The sequence below is a fragment of the Plutella xylostella genome, chromosome 18 (genome assembly GCF_932276165.1).
Source record: "Plutella xylostella chromosome 18, ilPluXylo3.1, whole genome shotgun sequence".
Taxonomy (NCBI): domain Eukaryota; kingdom Metazoa; phylum Arthropoda; class Insecta; order Lepidoptera; family Plutellidae; genus Plutella; species Plutella xylostella.
Window position 1 is genome coordinate 9,786,995 of NC_063998.1, and position 15,178 is coordinate 9,802,172.

Here is a 15,178-nt window from a genome sequence, read left to right on the forward strand (position 1 = left end):
CTCTTGTGGACCCTTGACTGGTTTCTTGATCCTGGACACCTTCTGTGACCATAATTATCATCACCTAAAACTCGATTCGCCATCGTCTATTTATATCACGTCTTTGCACATGAGGCACTACATGCACACGTGCTAGTTTTTTTAGAAATTACCTTTACCTTTAGAAGTACCAGCATTACTTATTTTTCACATTTTGAAAAAAATATCTAAAAAAACATAATCGCCCATACAAAATATATTGTATGACAACAATGGACGTGTAGCCTGACAGGCTCCAGTCAATTTTTTGATGGTCATTACTCACGTGATATTCACCGGACGACTCAACCTCCTCCCTCATTGGTAATTTGGCAGCTAAAACAAAAGCTACTGAGCCGCTCAATCGCGGGGAGCGGGGGGAAATAGGCAAAACTATGAAAACGTAAACATCAGGTAGCCTGTGAGACTCCACGTCCATACTTAAAGGTTAAATATCCTAAAACGGTGCTCTATAAACATTGGTTATCAATAAAACAAAACTAGACGATACACGTCTGAGCCCCAGCATCCCTGAGTAGCTCACAAACGTCTCAATCCAACAAATTGTATCATTGTCTCCGACACAACACCGCCAATGGCGTCTTGACACTCGCGTCACGTCCGCGCCGCACACGGTCGGACATATCTCACGACACATCCCGGGATCACATCGGATCAGCGGGGATAAATCTTGACTGCACCTACTGTGTAGATCAAGGGGTGAGAGATAACGCGAAAGGGGATCCTTTCTTTCGCACTTTATGAGAACGAGGAGCTGAATGTGGAGGACCCTTATCTTGAGTGGTGTTGGAAGGGTTGTGAATTGAGGTTTTTTCCTGCGTCTGAGACGCTATTGGTTAAGATGGTGTGTACATAATTTTGAATTATTCGCTTTTAATTGGATGATATTAAATTTGTTTTGTTTACGAATATAGAATCACTTGATGATTCACATTTATTAATAAATGTATTCAAACACAAATATATATATTGACTTAGTTAGTCTCAAATTCGACAGTGTGAAGTTATCCCAGAAATGCAAATAAGCTTCTAAGCTAAGTTACACGTTGTCATGTTGGCGTACAGTTGCGTACAAACTGAGCTTCACACTTCGATTTAGGTCTGTTCTTATTTTGAGAACTGTAAGGGTTAAATTGCACGTAGGTGTGCCATTAAATGCGGCGTCCCTGGCTGTACCATGTCCCAGTGCTATGTTGTCTTCGTTAGAGAGAATGTGGTTGCAGTAATTAATGGAGTCTGTTCTGGTTTTTAAATAGGCGCCGGTTATTATTAGTTGCTATTTCTTGTTGTAATGTTTGTTGGTATCTAATCATTTACAATAGAATGTCTAATAAGTGTACGTGTAAGCAATGAGAAGTTATTTATAAGACTCAACAATTTATTTTTGTATGTAGCGTAAATGGGTAAATACCTTTGTTTAGTCTTAGCTATTTCAATGCCTGCGGGGTTACCACCACCAAACATTAGCAATCGTCAATGCGTCATAGCTTATCTGTCAAATCTGATGTAACTTGTATGGTTCTGACAGATATTTGACAGATGAGCGATGCTGCTTGAGGATTGTAGATTGCTAATGTGTCGAAGGTACGGTAGCTGTTCTTAAAGTAAAATTGTCCATCTATAAAACGATTAACCTACCATAAACATATAATACTTAACATACATAGTACATAATTATCCGTAAACAGCGAACCCTGTCCAATCAATCGGGCGACATTCACGAACAATGACGGCAACAAATTGGAAAGTGTTGTGTCAAACGGGACCGGTCGAGACAGACTCGTGTCATGCGTCGCGTCTCCTGCACCCTGACTGACAGCTGACAGCTGAATCGTCAGCCGTGAGGCAGCAAGATTGCGGAATGGCGCCTGTTATGTTGATCCTGATTTGGGACTTGAGAAACAGGATATTGTTGTTGTTTTGATTTGTATTTGTGGGTCAGTAGGTCGGTGTTTGAAGTGTGTTGTTGAGTTGTGGTATCGATGGTGTTTTAATGGTTTTGTGTGAAGACTTGGCTAAGTCGGTTGGCGTCAACAAATAATTGATCTTCGTCTATCAACACCATAACAGGATTACTAACCACCACATGCAAACTCAATTTGATAATCTCTTCTTTCAACGCTGTAAATGTATCTACAATATATCTGCGTAGCATAAGATTTTTACCCAACTGCTATTGGAACATTAAATCTTTATTGTACCAAGATTACATTTAAATCCGAAGTATTGGATGTAGTCGTGGATGTTTTGTGAGCGTGTCTCGTTGATGGACGTTTGAATCAGTCTCGGTAATATGTTGCAAGAGTTTCAGACGCTCTCCGGTGTCGGAACACTTTGTATTCTGGGGGAGGTTTAGAGCTGCAATTTAAATGATGAATGAAATCGCTTACTGAAAGACGAGCAGTCTAGGGTATGTTACCGGCAGGGAATAATATTGACTATACATGTTAAAAGGAGATAAGTTCAGGACCCTAATATTGAATTCTTCCCTGTTTCGGATGACTAGTTCCATTCATAGACACTCATCTTTTACTTATAGCCCATGCGAAATAGATATAATAAGTGCTCCCGTTAGCTTTTTTTCCTTTACTTGGAGATTTTACCACCTTAGATCAGCGGCATATAGAAATATGCCTATGAGTCTCTTTCATCGGCTCCAGGCGACTCCAGTGACTTTGTAGGCTCACCGCTAAATTTCATCCATTTCATAAGAAAATATTATGAAAAAGTCATGGGTACCAAGGTTTTTTTACACTTTAACCTAGCAGTACTATGGGTAATTTATACAGTCAAGCAGATGTATCTTATGATCAGCATTCAATTATTATTGCAGGCATAAATTCAATTATACGTTTTTACGACTGAACAATACGTAATTATGTTAATGCCTCCAGTTTTGGATGTCCTTTGTCGGTGTTGCTTGCAATGATAAATTTCACTTGTATCTCGAAAGGGAAAAACTGTTTTGGTGTTTATCTACAAGAGTGATTATTTACTGATAAAGTAAATTGAATAAAAATATTATACATCACGATTTTTGAAATACTCATAGAATAAATTTTGGCAATAACTACTTATTTCCATGCTATTATTTTGTTGGTCTATCATTTTATCATATAATCAGCCTGCAATCGTCCACAGCCAAATCCAAAGTGTTAAGACAAGAATTAACTGTCGAGTAATGACACTAATAATAATAACAAAAATGACAAAACTGACGGCAATTTCGCACATGGCATCACAGTTGGTTGCGCGGGCGCAGGCAACGTAGATCAAAGATACCGCACCGGGGCACCCCTCAGTCTCCCTCACTCCCCTCACCAACCCGACCGCGTATTCCGATAGGAGGTTATAAAACTTAATGGACTATTTGATCCGCTTTCAGTAGGCGTTACGTTTGTTGTCGTCGGATTCGTTCTCAATCACTATTGTAGGTCCTTTCCGGTTTCCGGTGCGTTTTCTTGTGACGATTTTTTGGCTAACAATGTGATGATAGTTTTCCTTAAAAGGAGGAGAGGTCCAATTCGCGTGTATGTCATGCATTTATGTGAATAATAAAACGATTGAAATAGTTGCGTTAAACCGCAAGGGTCAGTGCTGTTTTCAACGCCATTAGCTAATGCACACTTACTACTGCTCTCGAGGCTTTCAAGGAGCACCACTGCACGAAACTATATCTGATGATCTCAACCTCAGCGACAACCGCCTTCCTGTCTCTATTTCAGGGGTTCAGATAGATATTTTATTTAGAAATTACATAGGTATTCATATTACAAATTGCAGAGACAACTTGCGCGTAAATCGGCAACTTAGATGGTTTCCTTTAACTATCCGTGGTTCGCACAGCGCTCCGAAACTACGGAACCACAAATATGCAGTGAAGTCTTCTTCGTTCGTTCGTGCATGTAGGGAGTGACCCCCCAGAGAGCGCGTCGTAACCCCATGTTATTGCCCCCCGGAGGTGCCACAAAATGGTAATTGTTATACGCAAATTGCACATTTGCAGCGTCCCCGTTATGCACCTTTCGTGTAATATTGCATTGTATTGTCGCTGTCTCGGATTTAACAACACCCGCGTAAGTGTATACTGGTCATTGACTGCCAAGTCGGAGAAGGCGAAATTATTTCCCAGTAGTTCGTTAAAATGCTATATAATATGGGATCATTATTTCTTGATTTGTATTTTTATGGCTTTTTAAATGCGTTTCGGGTTTCAATTTTATTAATAGCGAGATTAGCGAGCGAGTGACCTCATTTTAGGAATATTAATTCTGTATTACAGTTTCGGTGGCTTTATCGAATGTATTGTATAGGTACGGTGGGGTTCTCGCTAACTAAACCTAACACTTTGTAGCCTTATTATCGCTTCCCACTGTCTATGCCTTATCCCTTTTATGCTTTTAGGGGCTGATTTTTCAATAGTCAGATTTTTTGCTGTCACTGTCTAATACAAACATTCAAACACGACAGCATCAGAAATAATCCTCAGAAAACTATTATCTGGCTATTTAAATCTAATTAATCTCATTAGAACTTCAAGAACTAATACTTTCCAACCATCCTAACTGAATACAACTTCATCGGGTCAAGTTGTCGAGTGTCCGTAGAGTAGAATTGCCAAACTCGTACAGTATTCAAGATGTTCGGGACTTTTCCCAACTTACGTGAATAGTGTATGAACCCTCGCCCTGAGCAGGACACTTCCAATACGACTTTGCGGGTAAGACGCTCTAGATGCCAAGGTGAAGTTACCTGTATTGTAATACGATAGAGTCGGTGTTCGCAAGGCTTTTTTAGCTGGATAAGCTGGAGTTTTTTTGTCGTGAACCTATTGGTTTATAGGTGACGGTGCGAGGGAATATCTACCGTGAAAATTATATTGTGGAATATTATTTGCTAGCAAGTTACTGATCAAATGAGTCGTCAGCTCCTTTACATATCCCAAAATTTGTTAAAGTATTGGAATGATTTTTGCACATTTAATGCAATTCTAAGTATTTCCGAAGAAAATATCCATTATAATAACCTTACCCAACATTTTACAGTACTTTCAGTAAGGTCTGCGGATGTACGGTATCGACAATGCGCCTACGCACGCATGTGTGTGTGTGTGTGTGCCATTGAAAATATCTGTGTCGGCTGATGTAACCCGCACTTTCATTTTAATCTCGTTTGACCCACTGCTTCAGATCCTTATTGGGCTTAGACTTATGATACATAGGTACCAGAATTCCAGTATAATATTTTGTACATCATGTGCTATTAAGTATATTTTTGATGAGAAGAGTATTTGATAAATAAAATGTGGTGTTCAGGTACTTATTAAAATTATCTAAATTAGATTATAACTGTAAGAAACTTTCAAGATGCTCTTGCTTTAGCGAGCTTTACATTGGCAATACATATTTTACTATATGAAAAACTGGCAGAAGAAAGTTTCCCATATCTGTTTAATATCTTTGCACAGGTCGACTCTGTATTTTTTATTGCCTGACTCTGTTATAATTAAAGAGCGCTAGAGGTTAAATTGCAACCCCACAATTCATCACCCAAATTGACTATTACTATCCAGCCTCTTACCATTCACCACCTACTCTTTTTACACATGCTACCACCCATCTAACCCTCCCCTGTCTCCACCTTCCAGTGCTGATCAGCGAGCCGATCCTGCCGGACGAGAGCCTCGAGCACAAGACGCTCAAGATCACGGACTTCGGGCTCGCGCGGGAGGCCTACAAGACGACGCGGATGTCGGCCGCGGGGACCTACGCGTGGATGCCGCCCGAGGTGAGCGTGAGGTGACGAGCGAACCACTCGTGCATCTGACCGTACTTTACATGGGCAAGCGAGTTGACGATATAGAAAACAGAAGGTGCCAACTGGCGCGCGCTCGCCAGTCTAAGGCTCGCCAGTTGACGAATGTCTCAAATTAACTGTGCACCTGACTGACAAAAACCAGAGGTCACGTTAACTAGCTTTGGCCTACCCGGCGTGACCCCTGGTTCTTGTTGGCCAGGTGCACAGTTAATTCGCACGAGTAGTATACGCGCCGCTTACGAGATCTGAACGCAAGGAGAGGCGGTGTAGCGTGCTACTGTGCGTATATGTGCAGATACAATGATACTGTTCAACGCATACGCAACAATCAGCGTCTATAAAGTTGATAGTGATAAATAATTCATTTACCTATTCTTTATTGATAGTGGTGTTAAATTTCACATCAATTCACATCGGCCGAAATAGCTCAGTTGGGAGAGCGTTAGACTGAAGATCTAAAGGTCCCCGGTTCAATCCCGGGTTTCGGCAATCGATCTTTTGCTTTTTTATATTTTTTTATTCATTCCTTCTGTTGTGGAATTTTAATTGTTTGAGAATTTTTATCTTTATTTATTTATTTATTTATAAACACTTTATTGTATAATGATAGACACAGTTACAGAAATGGACTTAAAACTAGTAAGTATATACAGAGGCGGGCTTATTGCCAAGAAGCAATTTCTTCCAACCAACCTTTGTTTGGTGGAAAACTAAAGTTCTTAAACTCCCTTAATACAATAAAAAGCTATAAGTACCTACTTGAATCAATTTAAGCAAAGAAAAAACAATGTGGAAAGTACCTAAACTAAAACAAACTACAAACTAAAAATACAAACTAACTAAGTACCTATTTAACTTACATAAATAATAATAATACAAATACACATAATACCTAAATGACAAAATAGACTTAATATATATCCGCTATATTTATATAAATACATATATAACTATATACTTACTTACTTATAGTCCTGTTACTCCCCTGTGGAGCTTAGGGCTACAGACATTCTTCGCCACGCTTCCCTATCTTGAGCCGCCTCCTTCACTTGGGCCCACGATAGACCTGCCCTCTTCATTTCCGCCTCCACGGATCTTCTCCAGCTCTGTACGGGTCTACCTGGTCTCCGTCTTCCACTAGGCTGCCACTCGAAAGCAACTTGAGCATGGTTACAGTCGTGTCTTCTCATTGTATGGCCGATCCATCTCCAGCGCCTCATTGCGATTTCTTTCCTCAATGTGGTTTGGTTGCATTTTTTCCATAGGTCCACATTAGAAATCGTGTCCGGCCAGTATATGCGGAGAATCGAACGGAGGCACCTGTTGACGGTAACTTGGAGCTTGTGATGTAGCAGCTTTGTAGTCCTCCAAGTTTCACAGCCATAGAGAAGGACCGACTTTACATTGCTTTCGAATATAGACAGCTTTAGACGAAGGGGCATTATGTGCGACTTCCAGACTGGGGCAAGCTGGGCGAAAGCCGCTTTTGCTTTCTTGATCCGGTTATCGATGTCCATATCAGCACCGCCTTTGTTCGTCAGGATACATCCAAGGTAGCAGAAGGTGTCTACTAGCTTCAGTTGCGAGTTGCCCAAGGTGACATGTTCTGTACTGCTGGAGCTAACTTTCATGCTTTCTGTTTTTGACGCATTTATCTTAAGGCCATATTTGCCACCTTCTCTTTGGAGATCTTCTATTTTACTCTGCATATCTGACAGCCTTTTGGATAAGAGTACAATGTCGTCCGCGTAGTCCAGGTCTTCTAATTGGCCTTGTCTCCAAGGGATTCCTCTTGAACCAGCAGAGACTTGTCGCATTATGTCGTCCAAGATGATTATGAAGAGAAGAGGAGAGAGAAGGCACCCTTGTTTGACCCCGGTAGAGATAGGAATAGGTGGTCCAATAAGCCCATCATGTATAACGTGGCACGTGCTGCCATTGTTGAGAGATTGTATGATATTGTCAATTTTTGTTGGAATGCCTTTTTTCTTCAAACACGTCCACATAGCGGGCCACTGTATGGTGTCAAAGGCCTTTTCAAAATCCACAAAAGTGAGAAACAGTTCCGCATTCCATTCAACACACTCTTCAATAATAATACGCACCGTATTTGTGTGATCTGTGCATGACCTTCCCGCGCGAAAACCGGCTTGCTCCTCTCTTAAGTATTTCTCTATCTCTGTTGACATTCGGTTCAGCAGGATCTTCGCCAGAACCTTCGCAGCTATCGGCAGGATTGTAATGCCACGCCAGTTGTCACACAGTGAGAGATCTCCCTTTTTTGGAACCTTAACTAATAGCCCTTTCCTCCATTCGCTGGGAATATCTTCTGTCTTCCACACGTTATTTATGAGCGGTGTTATTAGAGTAGCTGCGTAATGTTTATTGGCTTTAAGCATTTCTGGACAGATGTTATCAATTCCAGGTGATTTTCCGGATTTTAGCTGACCTATGGCATTGACGACTTCGTCAAAGGTAGGTGCGGAAGTGTCAATTTGCAGATATTGGTCAGCTCTTGCAGCTTCTTCGTTCACTTCAGTATGCTGAAACCGGTTAAGTAGATCACTAAAATGCTCGTGCCATCTTGCCATTTTTTCTTCTGATGTGCACAGTAGCTCTCCGTTCTTATTACATAGAGGTTTCTTTTTTGATACGTGGTTCGGGTTACTAAGCTTTCTTGTTATTTCGTAAAGTTCACGAATGTTTCTGTTTTTAGCAGCCTCTTTTGCACGAGTGGCTAAATCTTCTGCGACTATACGTTTATCCCGCCGGGCAAGTTTTTTAATAGTTTTTCTTAGAGAAGCATATTGAGAAAGCAGGAGTTCTTTTTGTTGGATGTCGGTGGTCTTAGTTAAGATCGCCTTGGTCTCCTGTCTTTTGATTATGGTGTTCCACAATTCATCAGACATCCATGGCTTCTTATCATTTTGTATGTACCCCAGGACTTCTTCTCCAGCTTTCACGTACGCTGACTTAATACGTGTCCATGCTTCATCTAATTCTGCGCTCTCAAGATCTTCTAGAGGGCCGAAGTTGTTGTGAACGCAGATATTAAATTGGTGCTTAGTGCCGGGGTTTTCAAGCTTGCGAACGTCATATCGTTTGCTGATATTTTCGCTTTTCTTCTTAGCTGTTGCGATTTTTAGTCGAATTTCAGCAACGACTAGATGGTGGTCACTATCGATGTCTGCACCTCTTTTGTTACGTGTATCCAGAAGCGATGTTCGCCACTTTTTGCTGATAGTTATGTGGTCTATTTGATTTTTAGTGTGTCCATCTGGGGAATTCCAAGTCCATTTATGGCAATCTTTGTGCTGGAAAAGTGTACCTCCAATGACCAGACCATGTTCACCACAAAAATCGCCGAATAGTTCTCCATTCTCATTCATAGTTCCTAAACCATGAGGGCCCATGTAGTGATTTCGATCGGTATTGTCTGCTCCAACTTTGGCATTAAGATCACCCATTAGGATATATATCTTGCTTCTTAGTGTTTCTCATAGTAACCGTGAGTTGGTCATAAAAGCGAACTTTAATCTCTAACTATATAATATAATACATATTATCTTTTTTTGTATCAAGTAAGTCTAGGTAAATAAAACATTATTTAGTGTTTATTGAAAAAGACCAACAGTGTTTTACCAATGGTATATATGTGGTAATGGTATTATTATTACTTATCATTATTTATGTACCATATTTCCTCACCAGCCGTAAATTTTCACGCTATGAGGAAACCTGAGGACGTACTGGAATTAACTAAAGTGTAAGTTATGAAGGTGAAACTTGCATAGCGATCGGAAATCATGGGAAAACGAAAGCCAATAAAACATCAACAGCGTGGCTATTCATTGTTGACAGCATAATGTACTATGCACTAACAGGCGATATAGCCTGTCTGTACGATACTGATTAATTCGTCTTTGCTAATAAGTTTTGGTTCACGGCCGGCCTGTGTGGGCTGGCGCGGACATAAATTATATTAAGCTTAATATTAGCTCTCCATGGCGGCGGTTTAGGCGTAATGACCAGTAATAAAGTGGAATTATTGCAGTGAAATATTATTTAAATGACATGCCCGCAATAGCTGTTAGAATTAACGTTTTGATTAAACAGTTGGACAGCTGATTGTAAACCGCTTTTAATTTCCCACGAGCGGGTGGGAATTGTGTGTTTGTGCAATTATAATAAAAAGTCAATTTGAAATACCTATTTCAAATGCAAATAACAAAACGTATTTTATTGACAATAGTTTCTTGATAGTTATTGCCGCTGGGGGGCGCCACATTATATGTCAGAAAACTTACTTTACCGATACACAAACCATCGAAAACTGCACTTATTACCTACTTTGGATAATTTGCGCAAACGCAAATTTTACATCTGATAACTTCTAAAGTCCTGTCAAATCGTACACTTTAATTATAAAAGAAGAGAAATTAGGTGTCAAAGGGGGTTTTCACGGTTTTGTAACAATTTCATAGTTTGACCTACTGTTATTTGGGAGCTGTAGTTTTTTTTTAATTCATCCAGACTAACCTTCCATCCCTTACCCCCAGGTCATCATCAGCTCGACATTCTCGCACGCATCCGACGTGTGGTCGTACGGCGTTCTCCTCTGGGAACTACTTACTGGCGAGACCCCGTACAAGGGGCTCAACGGGCTGACGGTCGCGTTCGGCGTTGCCAAGAACACGCTGCAGCTGCCCATACCGAGCACGTGCCCCGCGCAGTGGCAGCACCTCATGGAGGGTAGGTTAATAGTCGATAAGAAAGTCAAAGTCAAATGCTTTTATTCATCGTATAAATAAATAAAATTCTGATGATTGTAATTTTTTTACAAACTACTACGTTCGAAAAAGGGGCTCTTAGGCCCGGCACCCATTATCGGCATCGGCAAGGAAAAGGATCCTTCGGCATCCTACATGCAAGCGCACACTATCGGCAATTATGCTTTGGAATGCTGCAACGTTCTTAGGGATGACGAGGCGCCCTCGCCCCACAGGGCAAGCTATCCCCCGAGTGTTGCCCCGGCGCCGGCGGCGTACCGAAGGATGCCGAAGCATCCCGAAGCATTCTCAAGTCTGCCGATACAGCAGCCTCAAGCATATCGAAGCGGTATTTTTATTATTACGACCACATATCACGGAAATTTCTCCACCTAAAATCCTGAGTCGTACCGATGCCGATAATGGGCACCGGGCCATATTGTCTAAGGTTGTAAATGTCCGGTCCGCAGGACCAGTAGCAGTAAGTGTACGGTAATCGGAAGCGCGAAGCTAATACACCTGGTGGGACGCTGACGTCCGTGACGTATTGTTGAACCTTTAGAAGCCTTAAGGTCTAGTGACACGTCACAGTCGACGCGCCTCGTATATTAAAACCTTGTTTTTCACTATCAATATCTTATAGTTCCTATCATCAAGTAAGTGCACCAAAAAGTTTTAACAACGCCCAACAAACAGTACAACCGTATCACCATTTCACATTAACTCTTTATTAAAAATTTTCATTGCTCGTGAGTGTATTCAAAGAATGTCCCATTAATATTATACTGTATAGGCATTTATTTAGTACTTAAATGTAAATAAATAAACTTTTCGTTCTCCCCGCAGCCTGCTGGAGCATCAACCCGCACGCTCGGCCCTCCTTCTCCCAAATCCTGCACGAGCTCGAGGGCATCCGGCAGTCGGAGTTCACGCGCGGGCCGCACGAGAGCTTCCACACCATGCAGGCGGAGTGGCGCCTCGAGATCGACGAGGTGCTCGAGGACGTGCGACTGAAGGCCATGGTAAGTAGATTTTTAAGGCTATGGCAGGGCTCTAGGCTATGGCCAGGCTCTAGGCTATGGCAGGGCTCTAGATTATGGCAGGGCTCTAGGCTATGACAATGCTCTTAGTCATGACAGGGCTCTATGCTATGGCAGGGCTCTAGGCTACAATCGGGCTTTAGGCTATGGCTGGGCTCTAGAGTATGTGAGGGCTCTAGGCTATAGTATCTAGGGTATCTAGATGCTATGGAGGATGGAAGGATAGCAGGGCATCCGGCAGTCGGAGTTCACGCGCGGGCCGCACGAGAGCTTCCACACCATGCAGGCGGAGTGGCGCCTCGAGATGGACGAGGTGCTCGAGGACGTGCGATTGAAGGCCATGGTATGTGGAGTGGCGAGTGGCTATAACAGGTCTCCAGGATGTGGCAAGAATATCGGGCATCAGAACGGCTAGCACGGGGCTTGCATCGCACTCACTCACATCGCGCAGCCTCTCTATAGCGAGCGCGATGGAGAACTTTTATGACGTCTTATTTGCGTCCTGTGCTAGCCCTTCTGATCGATAGTTCGAGCAATATCACTATGGTAAGGCTATATGGTATCTCATCGAAGTTATTTGTGATATGGCTATGGTATTTTGGTATGGCTCATGTTTGTACAATGGAACGAGGCATCGTTTGAGTCACTATGTATTTAAAGGCCTTGGTGTGCTAATCGGTTTATGATTTAAAATTAAGAAGGTGTAAAATAAGACCATACACTGATGTCGATTCTGAAGGCAGAAATTGCAAAGGAAAACCAACTTTACTTATCAGACATAAGGAAACGTCTAAAATACAATAACATAGTGGAAGCTCTATAGATGCGCCATAGTCTTGTAGAGCAATAAACTGGAACTCAAATATTTTGTTACTCAAAGCAGGGTATAAAATAAGTAAAATTTTGTGATCAGTAGGTAATTAATAACAGTACTCCACTATGACCTACTTATACGATTTTCACTCTCGATGAATGAACCTTTTAAAAAAATCCCCATCCGTTAATTTCAAGACTTCGCAATAGAATCCCCAAATAAATATGCCCCATAAAAAACGTGTTTACTAACAAAATACTTTTTCATTCCAACCGCTCACTAGGAATGCAAAACTTTCGAAGAGGTTAGTGACACACTCCTACTCAACCCCCATCGAATCATCTAACCCGCTCATCCCCCCTTCCAGGAGTTAAGAACAGGGAGAAAGAACTGACTAGGATCAACCCACCCCCTTTACCCCTTCTTTTGATCTACAAGATCTGACCAGCTAATCCCCCTTTCCAGGAGTTGAGGACCAGAGAAGAGGAGCTGACCCGGATCCAGATGGAGCAGCAGCAAATGGACCAGAACCTGGCGCGGAGACAGGCCGAGCTGGATATGAGGGAACAGAAGGTGCAGGAGCGGGAGTTCCATGTCATGCTGAAGGAGGGGAATATTCCGAGGAGTCAGCCGCCGCAGCCTATTACTAGGAAAGGTGAGGATTCGTAGACACCCTAACCCCTAACCTAGCCCTCAAATTCATAGACAGTATTTTTTTACAACGAGGTTAAAATTGACATTGAAACACACGAATTTCGACTCTTTATGTCAGTCAAAAATATGAAATTCGTATATCACAATGTCAATTTTAAGCCTATTGTAGAATGTCAAAAAGCTCTATGAATTTGGGGGTAAGGCTTTACCGACTTCCAATGAAACTGAATTGGAATTTCTGAATTTCCACTTAGAGTATTTACAGCATGCAGGTTAGAATAGAATAGAATAGAATAGAATCATTTATTTGTGAAACATAGGTTTTACAGGTTGGTGGGCTTATATTAAGTACGCTATGTTCTGTCCTATAATGGACGTACAAATTTTAGTTTTTAAATTTAGTCAATATTAAAGTGGACTGTGTCTATTTACAGCATGCATTGTTAAAATTTCACACAAACAAAAATTTCCCCTTAAAAAATAATAACAAATCATAATCATTAATAACATAATTAAAAATTATAAATTTAAATATGTCATAAATAATTCCAATAATACCATGTACATTTTACAATTAATATAATAAATTCAATAAAATCAATCAAATAATTCAAATCATACCATGTCAATTTTGCAATTAATATAATAAATTCAATCAGAAACATAGCAGATTATAGGTAGTTATTCAGAATTATCATGAAGAAAATCATTAATATGGTAAAAACATCCTTTTACTAGAAGATTAAAGAGTTGGTTTTTAAAAACAATAATGTCAGAATTTTTTATATTTATTGGTATTTTATTATATATCTTTGGTGCCATACATAATACACTTTTGCTCAGTAGAGCAGTATTGCTTTGGTGTGAGCATAGCCTGTTCCTGTTCCGTAGATTTCTATCATGGATATCATGTGCATGGACAAAAAGATGTTCATTGTTTTTCACAAATATGGCTACTTCATAGATGTAGAGCGATGGCAGAGTCAGTATTTTGTGTTTTTTAAACAGTTGCTTACAGCTATCTGTAGTTTTTAAATTAAACATGGCTCTTATACACCGTTTTTGTGCCTTAAATATTGATTCACGGTCAGTACAGTTGCCCCAGAAAATTATACCATATCGTAGCGCTGATGCAACATACCCATGGTAAGCTGTTAAAAGGGAATCAGTTTTTACTACTTTGTTGAGTTTGAATAACATGTAGGCAAATTTACTAAGTTTTGTGCAGATTTCTTGAGCTTGTTTTTTCCATGTAAGTTTGTTATCAATATGTAGTCCTAGGAATTTAGTCTCTAATACTTGTTCAATGTTTATGTTGTCATGTTTGATATTTAAGTCTGGACAGGCTACTCGTTGATGAAATTGCATTAATTTGGTTTTTTCAAGATTTGCTTTGAGGTTATTTGTTCTTAGCCATTCTATGATCTGAGATAGAGTGTTGTTTATATTTTTTTCGTAATTATTATCATGTTCATACTCAATTATAGCTGTGCTGTCATCTGCAAATAATATCATTGGGAATCGTATATATTTTGGCATGTCATTAATATAGGTTGCGTGCTCTTTTATTGTACAGTTTTGTTATCATCACCGTCAGTAAATTAATCTACCAGCTTCCACCATTTCACAAATAATATTATGCTACCACCATTTCACAAATGATATGTCGCTACAACTTGTAAGAAGAATAAAATATGTCGAAAGAAACTCCTAAAATTGTTTCTGCCTTTCGAGTGAACTTCTATTTTATCCATACTATTAATAAACTTGTACCTCGCATTGCAGGCAAGTTCAGCCGTCTGAAGCTCCTGCGCAAAGACGCGATATCCTCCCCCGTGGACTTCCGTCACACGCTGACCGTGCGTCCCAGCGAGGACTCGGAGTGCCACGTGAAGCAGCTGGTGGCCATGGTGAAGGACACGCCGCCCGGCTCGCCGGCGATCATGAAGGCTATCGTGCGTGAGTAGTGCACTTGATTGTGTGATAGATTGGACATTCGGTCAGTGAATCGTTTGTTCAATCGATAAATTGTTGATTCGTTTAAT

At 40.8% G+C, this 15,178-nt stretch overlaps 1 protein-coding gene and 1 non-coding gene across 5 annotated transcripts in view; both read left to right on the forward strand.

The window, feature by feature from the left end:
- LOC105396019 (mitogen-activated protein kinase kinase kinase 11) overlaps positions 1-15,178 on the forward strand; it is a 51,891-nt gene that overhangs the window by 28,846 nt on the left and 7,867 nt on the right. For 2 of the 4 annotated variants that reach the window (XM_038114076.2, XM_038114077.2), the window contains exons 2-7: positions 5,687-5,826; positions 10,416-10,608; positions 11,472-11,647; positions 12,763-12,783; positions 12,945-13,134; positions 14,919-15,092. In XM_038114076.2, coding sequence (XP_037970004.2) covers positions 5,687-5,826; positions 10,416-10,608; positions 11,472-11,647; positions 12,763-12,783; positions 12,945-13,134; positions 14,919-15,092 — 894 coding nt within the window. The remainder of the gene's footprint in view (positions 1-5,686; positions 5,827-10,415; positions 10,609-11,471; positions 11,648-12,762; positions 12,784-12,944; positions 13,135-14,918; positions 15,093-15,178) is intronic. The other 2 variants (XM_048627305.1, XM_048627307.1) reach the window with 1 other exon arrangement.
- Trnaf-gaa lies at positions 6,273-6,345 on the forward strand. The gene has a single exon. It is a non-coding gene; the product is annotated as a tRNA-Phe (tRNA).